This window comes from Seriola aureovittata, chromosome 18, assembly GCF_021018895.1.
Source record: "Seriola aureovittata isolate HTS-2021-v1 ecotype China chromosome 18, ASM2101889v1, whole genome shotgun sequence".
In the NCBI taxonomy this organism is placed as follows: Eukaryota; Metazoa; Chordata; class Actinopteri; order Carangiformes; family Carangidae; genus Seriola; species Seriola aureovittata.
In genome coordinates this window covers 14,962,501-14,988,140 of record NC_079381.1, presented here as the reverse complement: position 1 = coordinate 14,988,140, position 25,640 = coordinate 14,962,501, and the positions used below count along the sequence as shown (strand labels likewise).

The 25,640-nt window shown below is 41.6% G+C and overlaps 1 protein-coding gene across 1 annotated transcript in view; it reads right to left on the bottom strand.

Moving 5' to 3' along the window:
* pappaa (pregnancy-associated plasma protein A, pappalysin 1a) overlaps positions 1-25,640 on the bottom strand; it is an 89,608-nt gene that overhangs the window by 16,867 nt on the left and 47,101 nt on the right. The window contains exons 11-20 of the mRNA XM_056404099.1: positions 18,895-19,005; positions 18,450-18,585; positions 18,016-18,229; positions 14,566-14,740; positions 7,021-7,204; positions 6,431-6,632; positions 6,107-6,311; positions 5,222-5,369; positions 4,744-4,859; positions 823-894 (exon numbers count right to left, since the gene is read on the bottom strand). Coding sequence (XP_056260074.1) covers positions 823-894; positions 4,744-4,859; positions 5,222-5,369; positions 6,107-6,311; positions 6,431-6,632; positions 7,021-7,204; positions 14,566-14,740; positions 18,016-18,229; positions 18,450-18,585; positions 18,895-19,005 — 1,563 coding nt within the window. The remainder of the gene's footprint in view (positions 1-822; positions 895-4,743; positions 4,860-5,221; positions 5,370-6,106; positions 6,312-6,430; positions 6,633-7,020; positions 7,205-14,565; positions 14,741-18,015; positions 18,230-18,449; positions 18,586-18,894; positions 19,006-25,640) is intronic.

The window sequence follows — 25,640 nt, the reverse complement described above, 5'->3', positions numbered from 1 at the left end:
CTTTCAATGTGACTTTTTAAGCCCTTAGTGGGCCAGACCCGTAAGTCAAACTGAGGACACCATAAACTATTCGCTACAGAAAACACTCCAATAAGGTGATTTATTGGGTTGGCCCCACCCTCCACTTGGGTTACCAATCAGGTTATCCAGTTGGCCTAAAGGGAGTACATGATATCATTCTTCCGTGAAGTGGAATAGAATTCCTTCACATGTAAATGCACCATTTTTAGAGGAAAGTCGGTTTTAACCCGTGGTCACATGATCACGTGCACAGATTTTCCTGCGAGGTAATAAATCAGTAATCACGCTAAATTACAGAAAGTTAATACATTTCAGTGAGCTATATCAATGAGTACCAGATACCCACACAGCAACCTGTCCAGGTGGTTGTCCTCAACAACTGTTATCAGAAGAGAAAAAAAAAAAACATTTTCTTTCCAGTGTGTGTTTAAACACCACTGTATTTTTAACTTTACCCTCGCATCAGATAGCCTGTAGAGAAAAAAAGAAAACTAGTCGCTGATCTCAGTTGCACCTGCAAGTATGTTAAGAGTTATAAATCCAAATATTCTGACAAGAGATCAGTCCTCACCCACCAGTTGGTCTAAGTGTTTTACTTGCATAGCATCAGCCAATCCATTGTCTGTCTAAACTCCTTTTGGCCAACCACAGTGAATAAAAGTTTGTACTCCATACTTACACTATATATTCAAGATCAAGAAAGGTTGAAGAATGTAAGTAGTGGAGGTTTTGTGTGATAGATGAGACTATTACTCCACAAGTACAAAAGAAAAAAATATCTAATCCAGGTCGAGCCCTTACCTCACATCCTTTGATACAGTGGAGAAATTCTGGGTGTGGATACCACTTCAGTCCCATTGTGCACACCATAGTCTGTGAAATAAGACAAAAGTTGAGGTGGGGTTGAATTAATTAAGAAAACTAGTTCTTTCAGTGGTTTGGTCTCAAGATCTTATTTCCTTTATGTGCAGCGCATGAACAGTTTTGCCAAGACTTTGTTCTTTTTACCTGCATTTCAGTCCACAAAACCCTAATCCTGACTAAAGTTGCTGGGTACTTTCTAGACACACACACACACAAACACACACACACACACACACACACACACACACACACACACACCACACACACACACACACACACACACACACACACAAACACACCTAAGACAGTGAAACACAGGAGATATCAACAGGGCTCATGTGCTACACATGGTTGCTTTTATTGTGAAGCCTTGTTTGATTTACACTGAGCAAAGAACAAAGCTGTATAAATTGATTTTGACAAGATATAACTTGATAAAAGTGGTGTTTTTTTACGACTAAGTCATGGCCCCAGGAGGGCAAAGATTTGAGAGCGAGAAAGACAGATGGAGAGACAGAGGTAAAGAGCACCATGCTCTCAAATATCTTTGCAGAATGTGTGGAATCCCATCCTGTTCTCCCGCTGTGCTCATTTCAAATGCAACAGAAAACATTTGTGCTCAGGGGAGGTGGACAACACTGTGCACGGAATGTGTACCTGCATATCTGTTCATACAGGAATATACTATGAAAATACTGTATGTTCAAATGACTCTCTGTGGGCATGTGTGCCTGTGCTGTGCGCTGTATGACTATGTCTCCATAAAGTGTGTAGGGACAGTTGTATATACGAGTGTACTTGAGCCAGAGCGTGGAGAAGGGTTTTGCTTACAGCTTAAGTGCGTCTCCAGACTTGGGATAGTAGTGTGCACGATCAAAAGTGCCATCCACAGCAAAGGACCGGCTGACCTCCGATGGTTCATTTCTCAGACCCCCTGTGTCCCAATATCTCACAAATTTGACGTGCTTTTCTTTTGTTGCTGCAAACTAAGGTATTTTTCATTTCAGCACTGTCAGCAAATCAATACAAAAAAAGAAAAAGAAAGATGGGGGGATGAAGGTAGAGAAAAAGAACAACATTACATCCGAGGACAACTGAGAGCTGCAGGAATAACAGTTCTACTACTGTGATGTAGTACTGCATGGCAGAATGCAGGCACGTCTGCGCTATGTGTACGCATGTGTGTGAAGGGCTGTGATGCTTCGTCCGTATGTGGTAGAAGATTAAACACATCAGTTTGTCTCAGAGGTGAAACTTTTTGCATCTACTGTACTTTTATTCTCTCTTTCTAGTGTTCTGCTATGATGATGTCATCCAGAAACTCCTTCTCTTCCCCTCTCTCTCATTTTCTCTCTCACTCTTTTTTTTTCCCTCTCACAGCAAGGCCGTAAATCATGATAATCCATGATCGTGGCCTGGCTTCACCCCTCGCTACGTATGGGATCCTCACCCTCTGAAGCCTCCCCGGGGCGCTGATACCACATAAAAATAGATCCCTATCTCAGCGCCACCACAGACGAGGTCATGTCATATAGAAAATGACTAATTCCACAGCAAGCCCGACAGGGTAATTTTGCTGATAAAGGGGGAGGAGGGTGCCGGGGGCGCAGAATCGTTAGATATAGAGGGACAGGAAAAAGAAGAGGAGGAGGTGGAGGTAGAAAAGCAGGAGAGAATTCTAAGTGGGTCACACTAAGAACCGAAATACAACTAGTTTAAAGGCAATAAATCAACATCAGTTATTAAGGTGGGCAACATTGACCTCCAACTCAGCAAAGTAGAACTAGAAAGTGCATTTCAGGTCATGAATTCTCTTGAAGATACTGTATGAAGAATCCCATCCTAGAGGGTTGTTTAGAAGTATAAAATATCATGTCTATTCATACTTACTACACTCCTACTATTACCACAATCATTGTCATGATTGATTTCTGTTTCCACCACAGCAACCTCCTACTGTTTTTGTTTCTTAAAACCATCTTATATATCAGCCATACGCATCTGTTTTGCTTAGCTTAGGCAACTAAATGGGCAGCACTCTCAAGGTGGACCATAAAGGATCTCCTACCCTTTGACATGAGTGTAAATACAAATGGAAGATTTTATAAACTGACTGCTATTGGAAAAAGTGTCGCTGCTGTGCTTGTGCATGTGTGTGGGGACATGAAATTGATCCTCCTTGCATTTCCTGTATTCAGTGTTGCAGTACTTGAGTCCAGGACTCGTAAATTGACTCGGACTTGAGCACTGATGAGTTGGAGTCGGACTCAAGCACTGACTGCATTTTGACTCGGAAGTTGGAGACGAGGACTCTGCCTTTTTTGTTGTTGTTAGTTTTAGTGCGTGCACTTGCTTTTGTTTGGCCATTGTGTCACACACAGTAAATTTGGGTTAGGGTTAGAAATGGTGACAGCTGTGTCATTTGTGTGTGATGTAGACCTCTTTTATTTGTACGTCAGCTCTTTGATTGTGCCAGTGTGGAGCACCGGAGCACATCTTGGAACTCGACTTGGATTTGGACTCAAACGCTGGGGACTCGAGGTTTAGTGACTCAACTGCCTGTATTAAGAAATAAACTTTACATAGTGGCACAGGACAAAACATGTGCACACTACCTGAAAAATCTCCACCCTCTCCAACCTCTGTCCATGGTGCATCATGTCTCGAGCATTCACCCCACCAACCCTCATTTCTCCGCCTGCTCTTATGCTATCAACTGCCCCCAACAGCATCGGCTCGAGTCTCAAATTACCACTGAGGACAAATCCTATCAATTTCACAAATCCATGAAAAACAGATCATTTCATGTCCACGTGGCCCAACCCACTCCTCTCTCCCAACATCTACCACAAAAAGCTGCTGACTCAGTGTGACTGAAGCAAAAACAAAAGGAGTTGTGGGACAAAATACAGTGAGAAATACAATGTGTTCCCTTTTCTCCTTCTCTAGTTACAACACTTGATGCTATTTAGTAAGATCCTCCTCTCAGCTAAAAAGGGCATTGAGCTGAGTAAAACACCGAGAACAAATTGGACATCACTGACATTAATCAAGTTAAATGGGGAGGTAAAATCAGAAGAGTACACACACTCACGCCATATTCCTACCACCACCTCTTGACCCCGCCCAACAACAACCCCCCTTCTCTCGCCACAGGGACACGGTGCGCAGTTCTGTGTTTAATGACCTCCCCGGCCATAACCTCTAACCTCCGTGTTTTCCTATCTGCTAGTTTAAGCAAACAGTACTTAACCAGTACAGTCGGTAGCTGTGAGATATATATAAATTAACTGGTGAGCGTCACAGGTTTATTTCAGAAAATTACAGTGATTACTGATGATTTGCCATTTGATAAGGTTTTAAAACTTGGCCATAGCCAAGAATTCAGCAGTAAGTTTCCTTTCTTTTTTGTTTTTTGTTCTGCTTTTTTTTTTATTTCCAGTGGTAAGACAAATACATGGGAAACTGAATGTTACAAATGGCACGATTACATGTTTGTCAGTGTAAGGGCAACAGTTAAATCCCAGAGACGCTTTTCCGTATATTATCTCTTCAAGAAGGTTAATGAAATGTCTTCTTGATGACTGGGATGCAAGAGGGCAGCGGCGCGTTGTCGCACTTCAAATCAAAAATAGAACAAAAATGTTTGAAGGGTTGCCATGCTGCTAAGACAAACATTTGCATGGCACTGGGCACAAAAGACAAGCATAAGACGGGCATCTTGCATTGTGGGTAATAGAGCCAGGATGTAGACACTATACGTGAAATTCCTTACAGGAGAGATGTGGATCACAGAACTTTGTTAAGTGCGTCTGTCAGAGCTGTGAGGCGGACACAAACACACATACGAAAACCTACCTTGACTTTGTTCGGGTTCCTCCAGTGCTCTTTAAGTACACTTTCAACGGTCATGTTGCTAGGGAGGATCACCACGTCGTTGTTACTCTCTCTGCAGCTCAGCTCACACTCCTCACCTGTGCGAGCGCGTGAGCGAGAAAGAGACAGAAAAACAAAAACAGTCAAAGTATGCGCCGGCCACACCTAGATCGAACATTTCAAATGACATATCCTTACCCCTTTAACCTTTTTCTTTTCAAATGATTATGATTCAAAGTGCTAGCTTACATAACTATGGTTCAGACATGTTGTTGACTCATTAAGAACAAATTAAAATGGCTGTAAACAGTACAAACTGAAAAGGAATGAGTAATGATGACACAATGAAGAATAATAGCACACACAACAAAAGCTGTGAGTAATAGGAACAATGAAAGATGACATCAGCAGTAAGAAAACTCAATTGTTATTATATAACAGTAAATTTGTGCATACAGACCTATGCCGTGTCCTCGCTTGCATGAGTACTGTAGGCTATAATGGAGGTTTTGAGGTAAAGAACACTGGCCTTTGCTGTGTGGGCACAGGCGGAACGACCCTGTCCAGTTTCCATCCTTCCTACAGCGGATCACATTGGATGCTGCACCCTGAAAAACCCACATATATTGACAGACAAACAATTATACTCACACACACACACACACACACGCGACACACAAACACTAGCAGGCCAAGGACATTGAGACGGCAACCCGTTGCAAAGTGGGAAATACAATCCAATTTTTTTTCCAGGCGTCTAAGCCACAACGCCTGAGAGGCAGAACAGATTAAAAGGTGTATACATTTCAAAAGTCTGTGGCAGCAGGACTATTCTGGAAATCAATAGCAATCTAATTAGCATGGCGTCAAATTGAGTAGGGCTGAGGGAGACGGGGAGAGAAACGGGAATGGAGAGACAAATGCTCAGACAGTGAGGGCAATGTAAGAAGAGGGCAGAAAGTGTATTTGGGGAAACAAATAGGTTTTTACTCATTAACTCCCTAGTTTTGCATCTTATCATTAGCTATCAGATCTATATTATATGATATTAGACAGGAGTATGCTTATAATAATGTGTCTGTGGTGATTTTAACCAAACAATATTCAACAAACTATCCAACAAACACAAATTGCTGATCAATACTTCTATGCCATTAAACCATGTTGAACCTAAAGGTGATATAAAAAAAAAAAACTGTAAAGATGCGAAGAAGAGAGAAAAAAGAGAGAATGTCTGCTTTTTATACACATGAGCAAAAGAAGACAAAAACATAGGTGAAGCAAGAATAGAAAGAGAGGAAAGAGATGGACAGACCTGCTTGCATGGACCGTGCAGCAGCCTCACCGTATGGGCAGAGCCTCCTGTGGCGGTGATAGCGGAATTACCGGCAGGATCAGAGCAGTTGAGTCTGCAGACACTGTCAAAGCGGAAGCCATCGGTACAGTGATAAGAGCCATGGAAAATTGGAGGTGGGGGATCACAAGTCACTGGCTCGCATGCCCCCTCTAGCCAGCTGCCATCCTCCGTGCACTGCCGCTTAAATGCACGCCTAAAGGAAAAGGAGGCGATTAATGGAACTGATTTCAGGCCTTATATACTTTCACCCAGAAACTTTCTGATGAAAGGCCAACTAAATCCAACAACTACTACGTCTATTTCTTTTTCTACCTCTTAGGTTTGTTGGTGACATGGTAGCCTGGCTTGCACTTGTACTTGCACAGCGTGCCCACTTTGAGGCCTGTCTCGTTGCATCGCTTGGTTTGCAGCACAGCATTGGGTACAGGAGGAGGGGCTGGGCAGCGAAGCTCACAAAGGGCCTCTGGAAAGGACCACAGTCCGTCTTCTAGGCAGGTAAGGGTGTTGTTTGTACCTGAGCAGAAAAAGAAGAAAATGGTATGTGAATACAGGAGTCTCGGTCAGTAAATTTGAAAATTAAAAGAAGAAAAATTAAAAAAAAAAAAAAAGAAACACAGATTGGCAAATAGTAAATAGTAGTAGTTATTGAAAGAGCAATTAAAAAGATTTGATGAGGATGTTTAAAATGAACAAAAAACATTTTAAACTCCTGTAATTCTGTATGTCGACCTACATACAATATATTAAATCTCTTGTTCATATACATATATATATATATATATATATATATATATTTACACACACACATTTTTTTTTTTTTTTTTTTTTTTTAGTAAACTTGACAGGTTGTTTGAGGATGGCCTGATAATATTTATCTGTGCATGCTCCACTATGCATCTCACCTACAAGCTGGGCAGGTTCTCGACACTGAAAGGTGATCTTCTTGCCGTAGGTAGTGCCGTCTGGGAAGTTGAAATGGGCAGGATGAACGTGGTATTTGTCAGGCAGACCACAGTCCACAGGCTCACACGACACCTGTTTGTTCCACTTCCCATTCGCACACGTTATAGTCACCGAGGAGTCCGACTGGAAAATAACACAAGATATAAAGTGAGTGACAGATACGAGCATTCATTTGCACATCGATGGGACAGACTGATTTCCCGCACACATCCTATAAATGTCTACCTCAAAAAAAAATGATGACAGCAATTCCGCGCTCACTCCAACAGGTCTCTAATCAGCGTGTAACCCAACAAAGCTTGATCGAGCTTGGCTTACTGTATGTCAGTAAGCTTCACGGGCAACTCAGCAGCTCAAGTAACTGCTGATAGCATTTGTAAGGTCAAGTCATGCCACTCAGACAACTGATATCCAACAACTGCACGATCAGCCCGAACACCAAACAGATTGACTTCGATAGGAAGGTGACAACTTCAGAGAAACACACACAGAAAGGGAATCTTCCACAATTGGAATACAACCCACTGTGAATGTATCCTCATTCTGAGTTGCTGTGTAGTCATCGCACTAAGTAAACGGTTATATGCACCGATAACTTAACATGTTTGACATTGACAAAGAAAATGGAGGGAAAGAGTAGGTAGGCAGTTGTTGCACAAACATTAAGTTAGCTAATGTACTCAACTATGCTGCTTTGCTTTTTGATTGACAGTGCCTGTCCATGCAGTGGCCTGTCAACAGGAAAAAAAAACACAACTTTTCCACTGTTTCTTCCTGTGTAAGCTTCTTAAAATCAAGCCAGACTGCCTCACATATTCAAGTCTCCAAAGCGCGCTCTGTGCGATTGGGTCCTTACATGTTGTTGGAATGCGCTGAGGAAACTGGAGAACCCAGAGGAAATCCACACAGGGGGGAGAACATGCAAAATCCACAAGAAACGGACTCGGGCCAGGAGTCAAACTCAACAGTGGTAACAGCGCTCTACTATGACAAATGAAGACAAGCTCCAGTTTACAGCACGATATAAGACCTAATATAATAGATTAACATCCCTTCCATTCATATTATCGACCTATCAATAGTCCTTAATTAGAAACAGCAGCCAATCTACTACTGAAGGAGGTAGGACCCAGCAAGGCCTGACTGAGACTTGCAAAGGCCACATGTCTTGCATTAATTGTGTATGTGTGTGTGTGCGCGTGTGTGAACTCTTTACATCCTCATGTGCACATATAGATGTGTAACCATTCCTGATCAAGAGTCAGAATATAGCATTAAACACATAATATTTGCTGGTATAATAGTTCCTGGAAACAGAGAGGACAACCAGAATGTTTCCAAAACATTACATTTCAAAATGGGAATCTCTTGTTCCTGGGATGTTGTTTTTTTTTTTCACCAGAAAAAGAATCCTGATCTTAAGTCTATTTCCTTTTAGAAATAGCTCTGATTCCTGTCAATTATTTGGCTTGTGGTGTGATATTTGCAGATGAGATGAGACCAAAATGGGGAGCCACCTCATCGTTCAAAACTTTGACTGTTTTCATCCTCTTCCATTAAATAGCACTATGTGACACGACATGAACGCTTAAATTGATAGTAGTGCCAAGAAATCTCACAACAAAACTGTCAGAGCTCAATCATTGTGAGTTTTCCTTCCCAGAATAAAAAAAGGAAACCTATGTTTTTTACCATTCTACCCCTGTTTTGGTTGCCTTTAATTACACACATCTTTTGAGAGAGTGGCCAAATTTTAAAGGCAACACAAGCTGGACTCAGTTAGCACTACATATCTATTGCTTCATAACCTTCTCTCTCTTCCCCTGTATTTCTATCTTTCATCTTGATCTCATTATATGATACTGCAAAACAGTATCAGGTTCCCTCAAAATAAATAAGCTCCTTTCGTATTTGGATATCCAACAAAGTAACATATGCATCGCATGTGAGTGCCTGCTGAATAAGAACTGGGTGTAGAGTTGAATGAGTCAGTCATGATGGGAGGTTGTGATCAAAAGTCTGCATGGAAGAAATGTGGAAGGATCAATTTAGTGTTAATGTGCCGACTGTAAATATGTATGCAAGTGGAACGTTAAATAAGTTTGTGAAAATGTGTGTGCGTTAAGTTTTACCCATCCTAAAATGTGGGTGTGTAAAACTGTGTTCAAGTGTACGCGCACAGATACTCAGAAAAACACATTTACATTTACGTACATCTGCCACAAGCCGTCTTAATCCGGCGTGTATCCCCAAGTGTTTAGGTGTATATATAGGGTTGTGTTCCTGTGTGTACTATTATGTGTGTAAGTGTGTGGGAATTTTCCTTCCTTTAAAAAATTTACAGCTGACTATTTTTCTTCCAGTAGCGACTTTAACAACCGTTGGCTACTCTGCCTAATTCAAGCCAGACAGACTAACAGACAAATGAACTGACAGACTGACAGCCTCTTCCTTCAACTCAGAGGTTTGCCTCAACTCAGATTGCACACACACATAAGGCACACACAAAACATATGGTAACAGCACACAGCCTTTCATTGATAGGTAGACTTATTGCAGTGATGCTAAGGAATTAAGTATAATTTATTATTGTCTGGTCCTCATGGAAAAGCCCTTTTGAGGCTGTTTCTGAGGAAAAAGTTTTCTTTACTTAGAAGCAGAGGTTTTATTTGCCTAAAATATACACACTCACTGGTTTAACACAACACAACTCTGCAACTGACTCTGGACAAGAATGTGGTCAGAGGTGTTACTGAGAATTTAACAGTACTGAGAAGCAGACATGCTTCTAAGTAGATATAATTCTGGGAGGCTTAGTTTTTCTTTAAATGACAACCACATTTGCCTGAACAGAGTGGATTTCAAACCTACTTGTGTTACAAATCACCATGTGAGAGCTTTTGTCTTCAGTGGAAGAATTAAATGTACATTTACACAGGCTTTCCATTAGCAGACATGGAGGACTCTGTAGGTTTGACCACTCTTCACTGCAGAGCAGCACATTGAAAATTTGTATTCACATGCTCGTCCAGTCAGGGAGAGTCAGATTCTAACTCAGCATCCACAAAGTCAGCGATGTTAAAGGGCTCTGTCTGTGCTTTAAAAACTGGTATTACACTTCGCAGCCTCCACCCTCATTCACCAAAGTAGGCTTATAAAGGTTGCTTATAGGCTTACAAAGGTGAACACCAGTGCAGGTTTTCCCTGCTGTGGCACTGTAAGGCCTTAGTTATACTCGCCTGTGGACGCATACTGTGGACACCACGCACATGCAGTTGCTCGGAGGATGCATTCCATACATGCACAGTAGACCGTTTATTCCACGCATGTGCGATACCGATCAAATCAAAATGGAGACATCCATCTCAGAAGAACAAAAGCTGCGGACCTCCTTACACAGCCTCTCTTCAAACTTAGCATCCATGTTTGTTGATACCCTTGTAGAGTAGTGGGCGCGCAGACAAATTGGTGGGTACGCCTGAGTACACAGACGAGCCTTGCATACATCCTCCGTGAATTTACATCACATAGACCCTTGCGGACTCTCATGTATTAACGGATGTAGAATTTATTGGCTTAAATGTAGCACAAATGACACACATAATGGTCAGCACTGTCTGGTTGAACCCTGTAGACTTCCCTCAATATAAATTGAGGCCAGGCACATACAGTAGTGTCCACCATTCTATTTCCTGGCTGGGAGGCTGGGGAAATAAAGGGAGGCTGGGGATATCAGCGGGGGATGATGTCTTCAAGTCATTTTAAGTTATAGTTATAGTGAATTATTAATAACCACAATGATATTTGCCCTTTGCATTTGACTCATCCTTACTAGCTGCTTACGAGCAGCTACTCTGGACTCACTCCAGCTCTCGGGCCAGTGCCTTGATAAAGGTCAAAGACAGGAGTACTGCTCACACAGTACCTTACATGCATAGAGCACCCACAGAAAAGCTACGCATGGGTAAGGAGAGTGTCCAAATTTCACATGATGGACAAAATGAAAACTGGTTTCAGTGTTCCAACATGGTGCCTAATCGTTCTAATCAAAGTTGCTCACTGGGTAGATACACTGAAAAAGATATTCAGGATTCCACATTCGGGTGTCAATAGGATGTGCAGATAAAAGCCTTTCTCCGGCTGAGCTGGCCGACTGCCCACTCGTACGAATATGATGATAATACATCAATATGGATCTTAATAGCTCGTAAATTTACATTGGACATAATGGCTCAAATTATGGTGATAGCAGGAGTTATTTCTAGGAATTATTAATGTGGGACCATTTTCATCATCACTCGGAGACCTGAAGAGGGTTTTTCTGTCATTTAAAGAAAATGGATGCTCAGTTGGGGTAAGGCCATCATATAGAGGGCAGGTACAGTATGGAGGTGTGCTGGGCTTGAATTCAGATGAGCAAGTACTGTTTCATGGTGGACAGCAGTCAAGCCTGTGTGAAATAAAACTGACATACACAAATCAAACAAGTGAGGGAAACAGATTTCTTCTGAAGACAGCATTCTCTAAGAAGGTGGTGTTCCCAGAGCTACTTTGACATCATTGAAACAAGAAGGTAATTGGCTAAAGAAAGGAGACAAGACAAAGCTTCATGCTGGACTTTTCGACCTTAGTTTGCAGGTGTGTGTGTGTGTGTGTGTGTGTGTGTGTGTGTGTGGTGTGTGTGTGTTTTTGTAAACACTTGTGCGGCTGAAAAAAGAAGGAATGGAATAAATCAAGTGATGTGTACTAAGGGGATGTGGACAATCTGTTCAATTTTAAATTTTAATTCAATTTTATTTTGTTCCATTTTTGCTGTTTTACTTTTGTTGTGAAACTTCAAAATTCACTTTATTTGTTGATGTGGGTTTTCAGCTATTACTCTATTTGAGGAGGAGATTAGAGTAGACTCAGTAGACTAAGAATCTGGCCAGATCGATTTATTACTGACCCTTTGATTCATAAAGCACTTTTCCATTCTTACATTTTTTCAAGAGTATTCCCAGTGTTTCTTTCAAATCTGTATTGTTCTAGTTATTCAGGTCTGTCCTGCAGCTATGCTGCTGTTGCTGTCAAAGAAACAATACAGTGCTGTCTCATGCTGGATTCTATAGCTAACAACAAAACCAGCTTCAAAATGTTGCTTTCTCCTGTCAGAATAAAGAAACGTACATGTCAAAACAACGACAAAACAATAAACAACACAACTGAAGTTTATACTAAATATGAAATGTTGCCCATGTGTTTATTTGCAGTGAAACTTCCAAAGGCTTTTGGGGAGAGACTTCCACTGCCCTTGGAGGGATGTGCAAGTAGAATCTTTTTCCAGAGAATCATTTCATTCTTTGGGGATAAAAGACTTGACTTGGAATGGATCAAAAAGCGAGTAATAGAAGGCACTCCTGCTATGGTAATTATAAACATAATTCAGTCTGCACATCTATTTTACAGCATAATCTTTTTTTAGCAGCGGCGTGTCAGCTGAGCAGAGTGATTTACTTGTCCTTATCAACTTTACGTGACTGGACTGAACATGATTTTGGAACGTCGCAAGAAGATTTTGGCATCTAGGTTTCTGTCGCTCCTTCTGAATGAAGATGTAATGTGAGGTTTGAATGATGCAGTTCATCACTTTAATCATCCCACCAAGGAACTGATTATAACATCTGTAAACAACTTACAATTCCAAAACGTGGAGTAAATAATTCCAAGAGAGTTGTCATGTTTTGCAATTCAAAATGCTACGATCCAATGCATTTAAAAAATGAGTGCGACATGGGCCATTTCACACAGAGCAAAGGTCACAGAACAAAAAATATGATGTCAAAGAGGCCGCATCTAAAAACATCTTGCCATCTGGTAAAGAAAATGACATAGTCTAAACTGACCTGATGTCGTTTAGTGGAGTGAATAGATGCAAAAAAGTTATTCATAAATAGCAGGTCCTCTAAATACCTTTGAAGGTCTGCCACAAATGATGAGTGACAGCTCAAAGTCTAAGAAAATGTTTTTTGGCACAGCCCCACTTCCTTTTCTGTTCTCTCCTGCCCCCCTTCACCCCACTTTGTCTGTACTTTCCTGCCTCTCCCTCTCTGAAAAGGATAATTTATCACTAGATGAACTGACATTGATGAATAGCCACATAGCGCACTGTCAATCAAAATCTAATGCAATTAGAAGTCTGTGCAGACTCATTGGAGAACTATTCTGATAGTGATTGTAGATACAGTATGTATGGATGTGCATGTAAATGTGCTTCCGTGCATGTACGCAAACATATAGTATATTTGTGAAGGACGGAGGGAAACTCTCCAGTTATGACGAGTTACAGATCCCAGCAGCAGCCGTGTGAAAGATGGGAGAAAGAATGAATACCACAAAAAAAAAAGAATTAAAAGATTTATTCTGTAAACCCCCCCCCCGCCCCCTTCTTTTCTGTCCATTACTCGCGCACACCATCACACCACAAAAACACCTACACATACAGCAGTACAGGCATGTTTTTTTTCAGACTGAAATACACATAAAAACAAAATTTACCTTGTTCTCTGAACCTCCCGTCTCTCTGAGGGAGCATTAATAGATTGTCTTGCAGACTGCTTTACAGAGCCATGGAGAAGGATAAAGTGTTTATATGGCCTTTACAGCAGCTTGGCCCCTATCCAAAAGGTTTACGATGCGGTGTCAACTACCCTGTTTGTTTGTTTACTTGTGGTGTGGTGTGCATGCATCTGTGTGCATACTCTATCTGTCCGCATCTGCGTCCTGTTTATGCAGGAGATTGTCTGTACTTTGCTGTCTATGTGTTGGCATCAACATGGAAGCATTTAATGTGTTCTGCTGTGCGAGAGCGGCAGCAAATCTCTGCCCTTAAACAGAGACTTCAATGTGTGCGAAATGAGCAGGGATGGAGCGAGGGAGGGAGAGGGAGCAGACACTATGCGATGATGTCATCGTCCCGGTGGAGTAGCGATACAAAGTGACTGTTTGAGGTGATGGTGCGGCATGCTCAGCAAGAGACTAAACACTATTATGTCTGTGCTTGTGCTGAATATGTGTGGTGTGTGTGCGTGCATGTGTGTGTTTGTATATGTGTAGCAAGAGGAGGAGACTGGGGCATCTCCGCTCCTCAGTGCAGCACGTATCTACCTGGATGTTGATGATGTCATTCTCCCAGGAGGCTTGCCGTGCCAAGCCTAGTTTTTGCAGGTGACAAAATAAATGCAGAGATAGAGAGGAGAGCAGAGGAAAAGCGCGTTTGCACCTCTCTCTATATGGCAATTTGTGTACTTGAGTTTGCATCAATGCATGTCCAATGTGTGCATTCGCAAATTTATGTTTGCACGCATCCTTCCATATGCTGCAGAAATGCTTTTTGCACTTAAGGGTCTGCATGTGTACATTTATGCATTCATGTGCCTCTTTATGCACTGAGCTCTTTAACTGCCCGCATGCATTTAAACAAGTGTGTAGAGCAGTGTGCTTACCTGGCTCTTGATGATGTCATCATCCTGGTGGATTTGCAGGACGTAGCCAGAGTTGCAGGAGATGGTGCAGCGGTCCCCATTGTAGAAGTGGCGGCCAGGGCTACTGCACTTGAGCTCTGCATTGCGGATTAAGGGTTCCTGGCAGTCAATGGCTTCGCACGAATAATGTACACAACTATGAGGGAGTGTGTGTGTGTGTGTGTGTGTGTGTGTGTGTGTGTATGTGCAGGGTGGGGTGGGGGGTGGGGGGGTAAAAGAAAGCAAGAGAGGGAGGGAGAGAGAGAGAGAGAGAGAAACTAAAAACCACATTTAAAGTTACAACCAACATAAATTTAGTGTATAAAATAACACTGCAGACACTCAAACATGGAAGCAGTCACACATTTGTTCACAAACAGAAAAGCTACGCATTGAGTCAACCACATCCATCCATCAATGACTGTTTAATATATCAAATCAATAAACCACATGGAAAAAAGATTGCTATATTTGCTATGCGCATGAAAGGGGTGTCTGTGTGCACGACGAGTGTAGTTTGAGAATTAAGAGCGACAGGATATATTTCTGTGCAGGCTACAATGGCAGAGTTTGGCCACAGCTCTGCGTTGGTAGCCTGATGGAGAAGGCATTTCATGCTCTTGGAATGCTTGGATGCCCAAGGCACCTTTTTACAACAGTCCGCATTCTACAGTGTAGGGTTCCCTTATGAAGCCGACAGAGAGAGAGAGAGAAAGGGAGAGAGAGAGAGAGAGAGAGAGAGAGAGAGAGAGAGAGAAATGGGATGTAAGAAAATACAGGTCTGGAGAAACATTGTTAAACTCACTCCTGCACCAATGGAATCTCTATTTTGCTCTTTTCATCCATTTGTTTTCTTGCTTCTGTTCAGACTTTCTATGCTTTTTCTATCAAATTATTAATGATGCAAACCTCATATGTACCTATATTATCCCTTATGTCTAACACCTGGTGTTAGAAGAAAGTTGAAGTAAAACCAAATGAACTCATAATTAAAATGTTGACAAGATGCTAAGGCACAAGAGCAGCAGTCCCTAACGCCTAGGGTTTTTAAGGACAAACTAGGGAAGCCTAGAAGCCTCCTCTGTGGACACTTTGGCTTGGAACAAAATCTCTTTGTGGTTTTCTGCTAGTCACTCTGGAATTTCTGACATAAATTACAATTAACTACCTGGAAAACTTTCCTCCTACACTGTGCATGAGAAGTACAGTATACAGCACAATAGCATAGTATGTACGACAAAAAGAAGAATAGAATAGAAAAGAGAGAACAGAACAAAAAATAGTGTGAATATCCCAGAAAGAAAACAAGAATTCTTGATGTGGTAAGAGTTGATGAGTGTAAAAATTGAGTAAAAACATCAAAGTGAGAAGAAAAAACACTGGTGTGAAAATCTTCGACAAAAGGGAATTCATATATGTGCATGTGCTTGCAGACAAGCATGGAACATAAGACTGAGTCATGTTAATAGCTCCAGTTGTTAACAAGTCAGGGAAAAGGGGATGTGGTGTTTTGTGGAGGCATAAGTATTACGGGAAATGTGCTGCTCAGCCCAGGAGAATGAGAGAGGGAAAGCGGGAGCAGGAGGCACAGAAAGGGGAGAATTAAGAAGGAGATGGCAAACAGTTTGAGGGAAAGGACGAGGGGTGTGAAAGAAAAGGATGGGAAGACAGCACGGGATAACAGATATGATTCAGAGGACGGGGAGTCGAGATGGGATGGGAATATGGATGGAGTGAGGCAAAATGGAGAGGAGAGATAAGAAGTTTTTTGAAAGTAGGGTATAGACGACAGAATGAAGATGATGAATCGGAGTTGATTAAAGAAAAGAAACAGATCAATGACACAGAGAGCCAGGATTTTCTCCTGATGTGTGGACAGACCTGCCAATAATAAACTCATCGCAATACTTTATTACAACATTCAGCTTGTAGCGTGTTCAAGTCAAAACTGCTGAGGATAAGTTGGCATGTCTGGTTGAATTGCCATCGTATAAACATGTAGTTTTCAAGAGCCTCTGGATATTAGATAAAGTGGAAAGAATATGAAAGGAAGGAAAGTCAGCGAGAACTCTGAGGGAAAGCAACTACTCTGTGTGTGTGTGTGCGTGTGTGTGCGTGCGTGTGAGCGTGTGTGTGTGTGTGTGTGTGTGAGCGTGTGTGTGCGGTAACAAACAATTTCCTGGCTGATGCAGATACACAATAGTTTTAATCTATTTAGGTGCTCTTGGATGTCTCACTGGCACACAACAAAAGCCACAAACAGCTCTATCTCTCCACACAGACCCCCCGACCATCCACTCTTTGTGTATTGTGGTGTTTATTAGTGCAATTCTTGTTGAAAGGGCTGTGGGAGCATCATCAGTATGAATTGTCTTATGCATGACAGTGGTGTGGAAATTGGTAAATTGTGACTCCTTGTGCGTGTGTGTGGTCTGGTTTAGCTATACTTGTGAGGAGGGACTTGACATCATGTGTTTAGTAGTTAAAGTTAAAGGTACGGCACACTCAAAATTGTGAGTTTTATAGCTGAATAGGCGCTAATTCTTTTGTTGGCCTTGCTAACAGCTTAAAGTTATCACCTTTGATGCCTGATTGAGAGGTCATTTATTTAATTAACGGGATAGACATGAGAAAATGGCATAACCTCAGTGTAGTATTGACTATTGCATAAACTATTGCAGAAAAAACTATTCTGGCATGATTTTTCAAGGAAAAGGGACATTTTTATGCAGCGTGCACTGCAGCCAATACAAAACAATGTAAACAAGATTTAGTGTTGGATGCAGCGTGGTTAGGAATTTGTGGGCTGCAGCAAGAGGTCCAAATTGATTATAAATTCCCAGTTAAATTATATTTGTTACCTAGAAAGTTTTACTGTTATAGCTATAACTTCGGTCAGACGTCTAACATTAAACAGCTTGTTGGCGCCATTAATTTACGCAAGACTCTCTCTCCCTCCAGCTCAGATACACATATAGAAAGACGGCTGTTAACGTGTCTTGTCTCTTTGCCCTTTCGAGTGAATGGTAACCTTGACTTGCATCTCATGTGTATGTGCAGTCTGTCCTCTTTCAAGGTGGTAGAGAGGACAGATTTTGTCTGCCTTTTGTCTGCTCTGAATGTACAGCACTGCATGTCTGTCTGTCCTGGAGTAGGGATCCCTCCTCTGTTCTTCTTTATTGTCTCTGAGACACATGTGTAATCTGGGGCTGTATAAATATATATATAAAACTGACTTGCACAGTATGTAACATACGTATGTGCGTATATGGATACTTGGTGTTAGTTTGTGTATCTGTGTGTGACAGCATGGTTGTGTAAATGCACATAATCTTACGATTTCAATATGAATGCTTCTGGACTGTACTGTGTGTCTAACATATGCAACACTCATGCGCACCAGTGCTCCATTTCCATGTTTCTCGGGCTCACCTCTGGCCTGTGGGGTTGTAGATCTCATTGCTCTGGCAACCGCTTATAGTGATGGGGTCAAAGGACTGGAAGGAGCGCAGACCTACACCCGAGATGGCCACAAGGCGAGAGGCAAACATGACCAGGATGGCCTTGGTGTGGTAGAAGGCCACGGACAGGTCGTGGTTCACTGGGATCACCAGAGGGTTGGTGCGGCAGCTGAGACGCCACTCACCTGTGGAGGGAACCAGAGTGGAAAATGTTAATCACACCTTAAAGGTGAATAAGGAGAGAATGAAAGGATGAAAGAGAGGAGTAAATCGCATGTTGGTGTAGTTAAGGTTTCATTCTGCATCATGTAGATGCTTGTTTTCCACTCATATGTATCATATTTAGCAATCTGACACCAAAGCTGAATTAAGATGGTTGTAATATAAAGATAAGGAAGTTCTCACCGAGACTATGGATGCCCTCCTTGGTGTCCACTAGCTGAACAGTGATGTTACACTGAGTCTGGTCAATGTAGCCAGTCCCATCAGCAGCCAGGTGTATAATCACTGCCGCTGCCACCATGGGATGAGAAAAGTGGGCCTGAATGAAGGAAAAGTGTAAAGTTAAGGACAAAATCTTCAATAACTAGATGTCTGTGAAAGCCTTTCCTCAAAGCGGCCCTCATTTTTATTCAAATGCTATCAGGAGTTGGATGTGTTTCTGCTTGACAGAAAAGAACTAAACACTTACAAGGTCTCTCCTTGGTCCTTCACCCTCTCAAATTGCATCAAAACGAGGTGACAGTACAGCAGTTTGACATGAACTATTGTTCCCCCACCAGGTAACTGAGTGCATTTCCTTTTTAGATGTCACCTGGGCCATATTTGATGGATATAAAGTAAGTCTTACCTTGAGCCAATAGCTCGGATATCCCCAGGCTGACTCATGGGCCTCACGACAGGGGAACCATGCATACTGGGACACTCCATCTGATAGATCGAACACCTTGGACTGACATGTCTAGGGAAACATAAGAGAAAAGAAGGAAATTTGTTAATTTGGAGGCATCCTTCAAAATAAAGTCTGTTTTCTCCATTTTTAGATGGATTCTGCTATGTTATACATGTAAAAAGTCAAAACATGTGGTATATGTGATTTATTGGCTAACAAGCAATTACACTTTGGAGAGTTTCAGCTGCTCCTGTTGTCAGTTATCATCTCTGAGGAGCTTGGACTTTTTCCAAATTGTCTGTCATCACAACAAACCTTAAAGTTTGACAAAAAGAAGACAACATGCTAGAATTCTGTTAAAATAAGCGTAAGCTGTGTAGCTAACTTGTAGGTATTTTACACACTGTACTTATCTATGAAAAATCTTAAATTTGGTTACAGTCTGACCTTTTGACAATGCGGTGACCCTTGTTTTTTCCACAACTGTCAGCTGTTTGTCAGCTGTTTGGGCTGACGTGCAGCTGACGTGCGTTCAGTGAAGCACTGTTTGTTTGTGTCTCGTCAACAAACCCAGCACCCTGTCATGTGTCGCACGCCCCGTGTCCCTCTCCCCTTCCCTCTGATTATTCCTTGTACTAACTTCTGTTTTTGTGCTGACTTCTTTAACCCTGTCATGCCGCACCTGTCCACTAGAAGCCCTCAGAGAGTTTTCATGATTTTATGAAGCACCTGTATCGTCACTACTCACTACTGTCATTACTCACTGTGGTGTATGCCTGTTCTCCCTTATTGCTTGGCATGTTGTCTAAGCTGTCTCGGCATTCTAGCCATACTCACCTGTTGCATGGATTGGCAACTAACCTTATAATGATGGTTATGATTGGTCTGGTGACGGGCAAACTCAATAATGTCTAATGAACTACTGCTGTTGTTAGTTTCCACACAGAGACAAACACAAACAGGTTGATCTAATAATCCCTTTAGATTTATATTACACTTTTGCATTGTAGAAATAAGGATCAGCTGAAACCCTGTACCTCAAAAGAAGCCTGTATATGGGAAATAAATAAATTGAGACCTAGGATATAATATAGGTAATGTTAGAAGTAATAAAGTGATACACTGTATTCAGTCAGAAATGCTTATCAAACCAAACTGTCATAGAGTGAAATTTAACTGAACTTCGCCTTAATGGGACTTGGCCTCCAATCTACTATTTTCAACTTTGAATGCCCAGAGGCTGTTGAGGCTGTTCTATTTTTTGCTGACTACTATGGCAAGCCACCTGTGTGTACCTACGTAGAAAATACTTCAGGAAAAAACAGCTCAGGAGTGGTGATTGGCTGCTAAACTTCTCACATTACCACTCCTTATCAGAAGCAGAGATAATGGCAGGGCAAAGCTTTAAAAGTGAAAAGAATGCAACTGAATTCAAAAGTACTACATTGCTGTGGCTGTGCTGACATAAATTCAAAGGTCCCACACATTATCACCTCATTAGCTATGCTGGGATGATGTTCGGCATGAGATTTAAAGACGGACGGGGCATTTTGATTAAAAGTGGATGAAAAGTGGGAGAGGTGAAATGGTAAAAGATTACTGAGCAATAGATAAAGACAGACAAAGAGGAGAGAGGGCAGATACCCAAGGACGACGAGTTTCGCCCGCTGCCCTGAGCTAGTGAAATGAGACACCAGTAACATGAGAGTTTTGCTAGAGAGGCTACTGTAAGATCCTGCCACCGTGGAAAACTGGCCAGACCAGCTATCTGTCCATATATCTGTCCCCTAGATCTGTTGACGTGACCTTTCTGCTCAGAGCTGAAGTGGCAGAAATGAGAAATGTAGGTGAGAAACACCTGAGACTTTGGACTCCATTTGAGTGCAGTTGTGTAGATCTCCATTTTTCATTCCAGGTTTTTGTGAATGCACAAAACCATCTGTGAGATTTCCAGTCACTAAAAAACAGTCATTTGCTAAATGTTTATGTAATAAACACAGAAACTAAATTGAAACCAACGGTTATTTTACTCTGGCAAGTGCAGAGCTTCCCAGAGTCCAACATTACTTCCCAGCCCAACCCCAGCTTTGGTCTGGCCTTGACAAAAAACACACGCACCAGTCTGACTAACTATCCCTGACTGTATGACTTAATTACCAATATGCTTTAAAGGCACTGAAGGTCTGCTAATGAACTGAAGTCAAGAGGAACTGTTTCCATTGCTAACCCTTAACTGGCAGAGCAGGTGACAAAACCATTTCCATGTGAAAACTGATGACTTATTCATGTAAACACAGGTGGCACTAGCTACACCTTCCTCCACACCCCTCCACCTCTCATCCTTTCCTTCCCTCTCATCTCCTGGTGTGTTTTTCTAACAGCCTACTGTTGGAGACAAACACTGCTTGGCTTGCCAAAACCCTTGCCCTCAAGCAAACACCCCCCATCAAGTGTCACACCAGTAGGAGGTAATTCACAAGTCTCCCATGGCTCATTACACTTCCTCCAACTTCCTCACCATGCGATAGCAAAAGTCAAAACACTGAATAGATTTGTCATTGATGTGATTTAGTCATTTACAGAGGGGGTAAGGCTGGTGATGATAATAAAAATCCATCCATCCATCCATCCATCCATCCTTCCTTAGCACGGTCCCAGAGGGCTTGAGACTATCCCACCACATATTGGTTGAGTGGCTGGGTACCCTAACCTGGACGTCTTTGGGCTGTGGGAGGAAACAGGAGTCTCTGGAAGAAAACCTGTGCAGACACTGGCCAAGTTCTGGATTCAAACCCAGGACGTTCTCCCTGTGATTTGAGTTTGTTTTTGTTTGTTTTATTAAAGCACAATGTTACAGTCTGTTGTCCATTTTTAAATGTGTTACGTATTTCATTTTCAAATGAAATGTCCATGTCCATGATGACTTCCACATTGCTCCTGCTCTTACATGCATCAGTGTCTTAGTCTGCTTTTGCACATTAGAAAACTCCAAAGACACTTTCATCAAGAGTGCCAGAGTGCAATCTAAGGTTCAGCCTTTGATCACACCACACACACACACGCACACACATGCACACACACGCACGCACACACATACACATAACCCAGTTTTAGCCTTTGTAATCAGGTTAATTCAAGTTCATTCATGTTCAGGCAAACAAACCTTTGAAAGGATTTCTTTTCCTTCGCTGCTGTTATATCAAAGTGAAAAAATTACTGTAAAATGCTTAACTTTGAGAAGGTGTATTTAAGAATCAGCAACCTAAAGGCTTTCATAAAAACAAAAATAATAACCAGAATGATAGAAATGATAAACTGGACAAAAACAAACAAAAAAAAATCATCATTACACATTTTGTAGCCTATTATATATGTGAAATATTAGTATAGAACATTTCATCTTAATGCTTTTGTGTTTCTAGGAAATGTGAAAAATCCAGCAAGTTCTTTAAACTAAGAGCTGGCAAGCTCCCCTACAGTTGAAAACAAATGTCAGACTACAGGAGATCATGGATGACGATTCTTGTGTCTGGTTTGTACCATGATCAGGTGTTATTTAAGGACTGGTAAATGCATTCTCAACAGTTAGTCCCTGAGGATGGTAGAAGGCACGTGCATTGATTAATGCACTGAGAAGAGAGGGCGGGGAGCCCAGAACCATTTATAGCACTCACTTTATCAAAGGTTAGGTAACAAAACCTGATCATTTTACACCAAAGTGCAAGTTCACAACATATGGCTACAATTGTCAATATACAAAGGCTACTTCAACCACTTTAACAAGAGTGGCAGCAGCACAAACACTGTACCACTAACATCTGCACAAAACATCCAAGCATTAACTAATTCTACTATAGAGAGTGTACCTGTTATTGACCAAAGAAGTCAACTTCTCTCTATGTCTTTGACATGCCCTTTTTCGGCCTCATTTTATAATCTGTCTCAGAAAAAGCATGATTTTAAAAATAAACTTTTATTGCTAATACATCATCTGAGTCCAATGAGACCAAATAAAAAACAGATGCGATTTCCTTTATCACAGACATTCTGCAAGCCCTGATCAATCAGCCCGCCCCTAATATTAGGAATGTTCACCGAATAGCATTTGGAAGAGAAAGCAGTTGATGTCATGCATGTTATTCACCGTATCTTTGTTAGATGTGGTATTCAAAGCCACACGTCCTGTGCACACAAAGGTTTACTCCTAAAATAAAGACGACGCAAAAGTTTGCATGTGTGTGCATGTTGTTGTTAATAGATACTTTGTCCAGTGTGCTTGCATTGCATCACTTTATTGACACCTTCAGCAGAGAGGCCAAACAGGCATCATAAACAATGCTAGGAGGTTAACACTTAATGGATGGATCCTACGGGAAAGGGAAAGACAAAATATGTAAATATAGTAAAGAAAACAGCACATATGCATCTAAACTAAGACCTGTTGTTGTTTGCCCACTCTCAGTCTGTTGTACCTATAAAATATATTACCTGACCGAAGATCTTTAAATTAATCATTTGATTACTACTACAATTTCATAGGAGGAACTGTTGACAAAAGACAGTCAAAAGAATCTAGTTCCTCAGTTGGAAAAAGTAAGGGAAGGATATGGCAGATCCTTTGTGAGGTTAAAAAATGGACGATTAAAGGGGCTATTTGTACGTTTTCTTAGCAGGATGTGGTTGTGGTGACTGTTGCTTATCAAGAGTGTCAGTCATTGTTGCGTTTACAAGACAAGAGGTTATAATACGCCCTCTGAAAAGTGCCAGGTCTTCAGGGCAGATTCGAGGCTACAGTGCATCACTTTCAGAAAGTGACAAGACAGGCTGGGGCTAGCTGGTTAGCATGCTAACCTCAGTGGAAGAAAACATGTGGTAGAGACAAGGGTTAACATTGGTGTTGCCTCTTTACTGCTGAAGACAGCTCTTGGCGAGTAAAGGAGTAAAGTTTGATGCTGAAATCGCAACGTTTCTTCTAGACTGGTAAGTAAACAGCTATTAATGCTAACACTGGCTATGTAGCAATAGCAAAACGTACAAATAGCTACTTTGAAATCGTTACAAGTGACGAGAAAATCGAATGTGGTAATGTAATATTGTAATTGCTTCTAAGTGGAAACCATTACCGTTGTGCAAAGGGGACAATTCAGTAAAACAACAAAACAAAAATGCTTAGTTCTGATTGCCTCTCCTATCCCCACTCATGCTAAACACATGGTTCCCTTGTTCTGATTCATAACAAGAATGTAGCAGTCATTATTACTTAGTACTATTCCAGGTACGTAAGTTAAAGGTTGAGATGTCTATTTGGAAAGAAACAACTTCTCGCCTTCCTTGGAAAACAGTCCCAGCAACACTGGAGATATGAGTTCAACTTCTTAACTCAAACACACACACACACACACGCACACGCACACGCACACGCACACGCACACGCACACACACACACACACACACACACACACACACACACACACACACACACACACACACACACACACACACAGTTACACACATGGTCTTAATTTGTACCAGCTGGCTAGTCAGACTGGCAGACAACAGCCAACCCCTGGTCTGTAGACACAAACTGGTGTTTGTAAATCACCACTTCAGATAAAAGGAGAGCTAAGTGTCTTGAGCCAGGGGAAACCAAAGGAAATAAAGGTGAAGTGAAAGAGAGAGTGCAACTGTCAGAGTCATTACCTTGAAAATATATCTGTACTGTAAAAACATTCATTAAGAGCATAAAACAATACGTAAACTTAGAAAGGGGGAAACAGTGAGCTCCACTGCTAGCAAAGACAGAGTAATGACAATAATAATGGCCCTAATAACATAATGTACCTCAACTACAGCCTTTCCCCCCTGTGACAGAGATTTAGTGCCAGCGTGACGTTAGATCACTTCTTTCAGAGGGATGCCTGCACATAACACATATCCACGTTCAAACACACACAGACTCAAATACAAACATACACATATGTTACACCCACCTTGGCTCGGTTACTGATGTTGAAGCCTCCAGATTTTCAAAATGTCCTATCTTGGATTCAAATCAATAAACCTCACTGACACGCACACAAACATGGGCCATATGTTCTCGAGAAGACTACTGAGGCCCTCAGACATTTAGGAGGCCCCACAAAGGTCCTTCCTGTATCCTCCAAACACCAGAGGACGGCGAGGGAGCCTGAGGAAGAGCTTAGTGCAACTGTGGCCTTTTCTGACTCTCTACACTCATTTCTCTTTGCTTTGCACTGCACACTGCACAACGCAAAGAAACAACAGAGAGAGAGATTGTGCTCTTTAATGGCATGCCCTCTCATCCACACCTAGCAGCGCAATAATTAAACTAGTCACAGTAACAAATTAACTTGCAAATATTTCTGTGACAGTGTCTTGACAAATCACTCTCAGAATGTTAAGGTGTTGCAGCAGTTTCGTCTATAGGTACTGGTATTCAGCATGATGCTCAAAAATGATTACACAGAAGCTTCCTGTTAATTATTGTTGAGTTGTGGAGCGGAGATCATAACAACGTATCACGTCTACCCTCAGACAGACACGAGGACGCCATCATGACAACATAATGTCTCACATGCTATGTACCATGTGGCAAAATGCGAAAAAAAAAAAAAAAAAAATCACTGCTAGATATCATCAGTGGATTGGCTTGTAAGAGCATTTCTGTTGTTAAGACTGTTGGA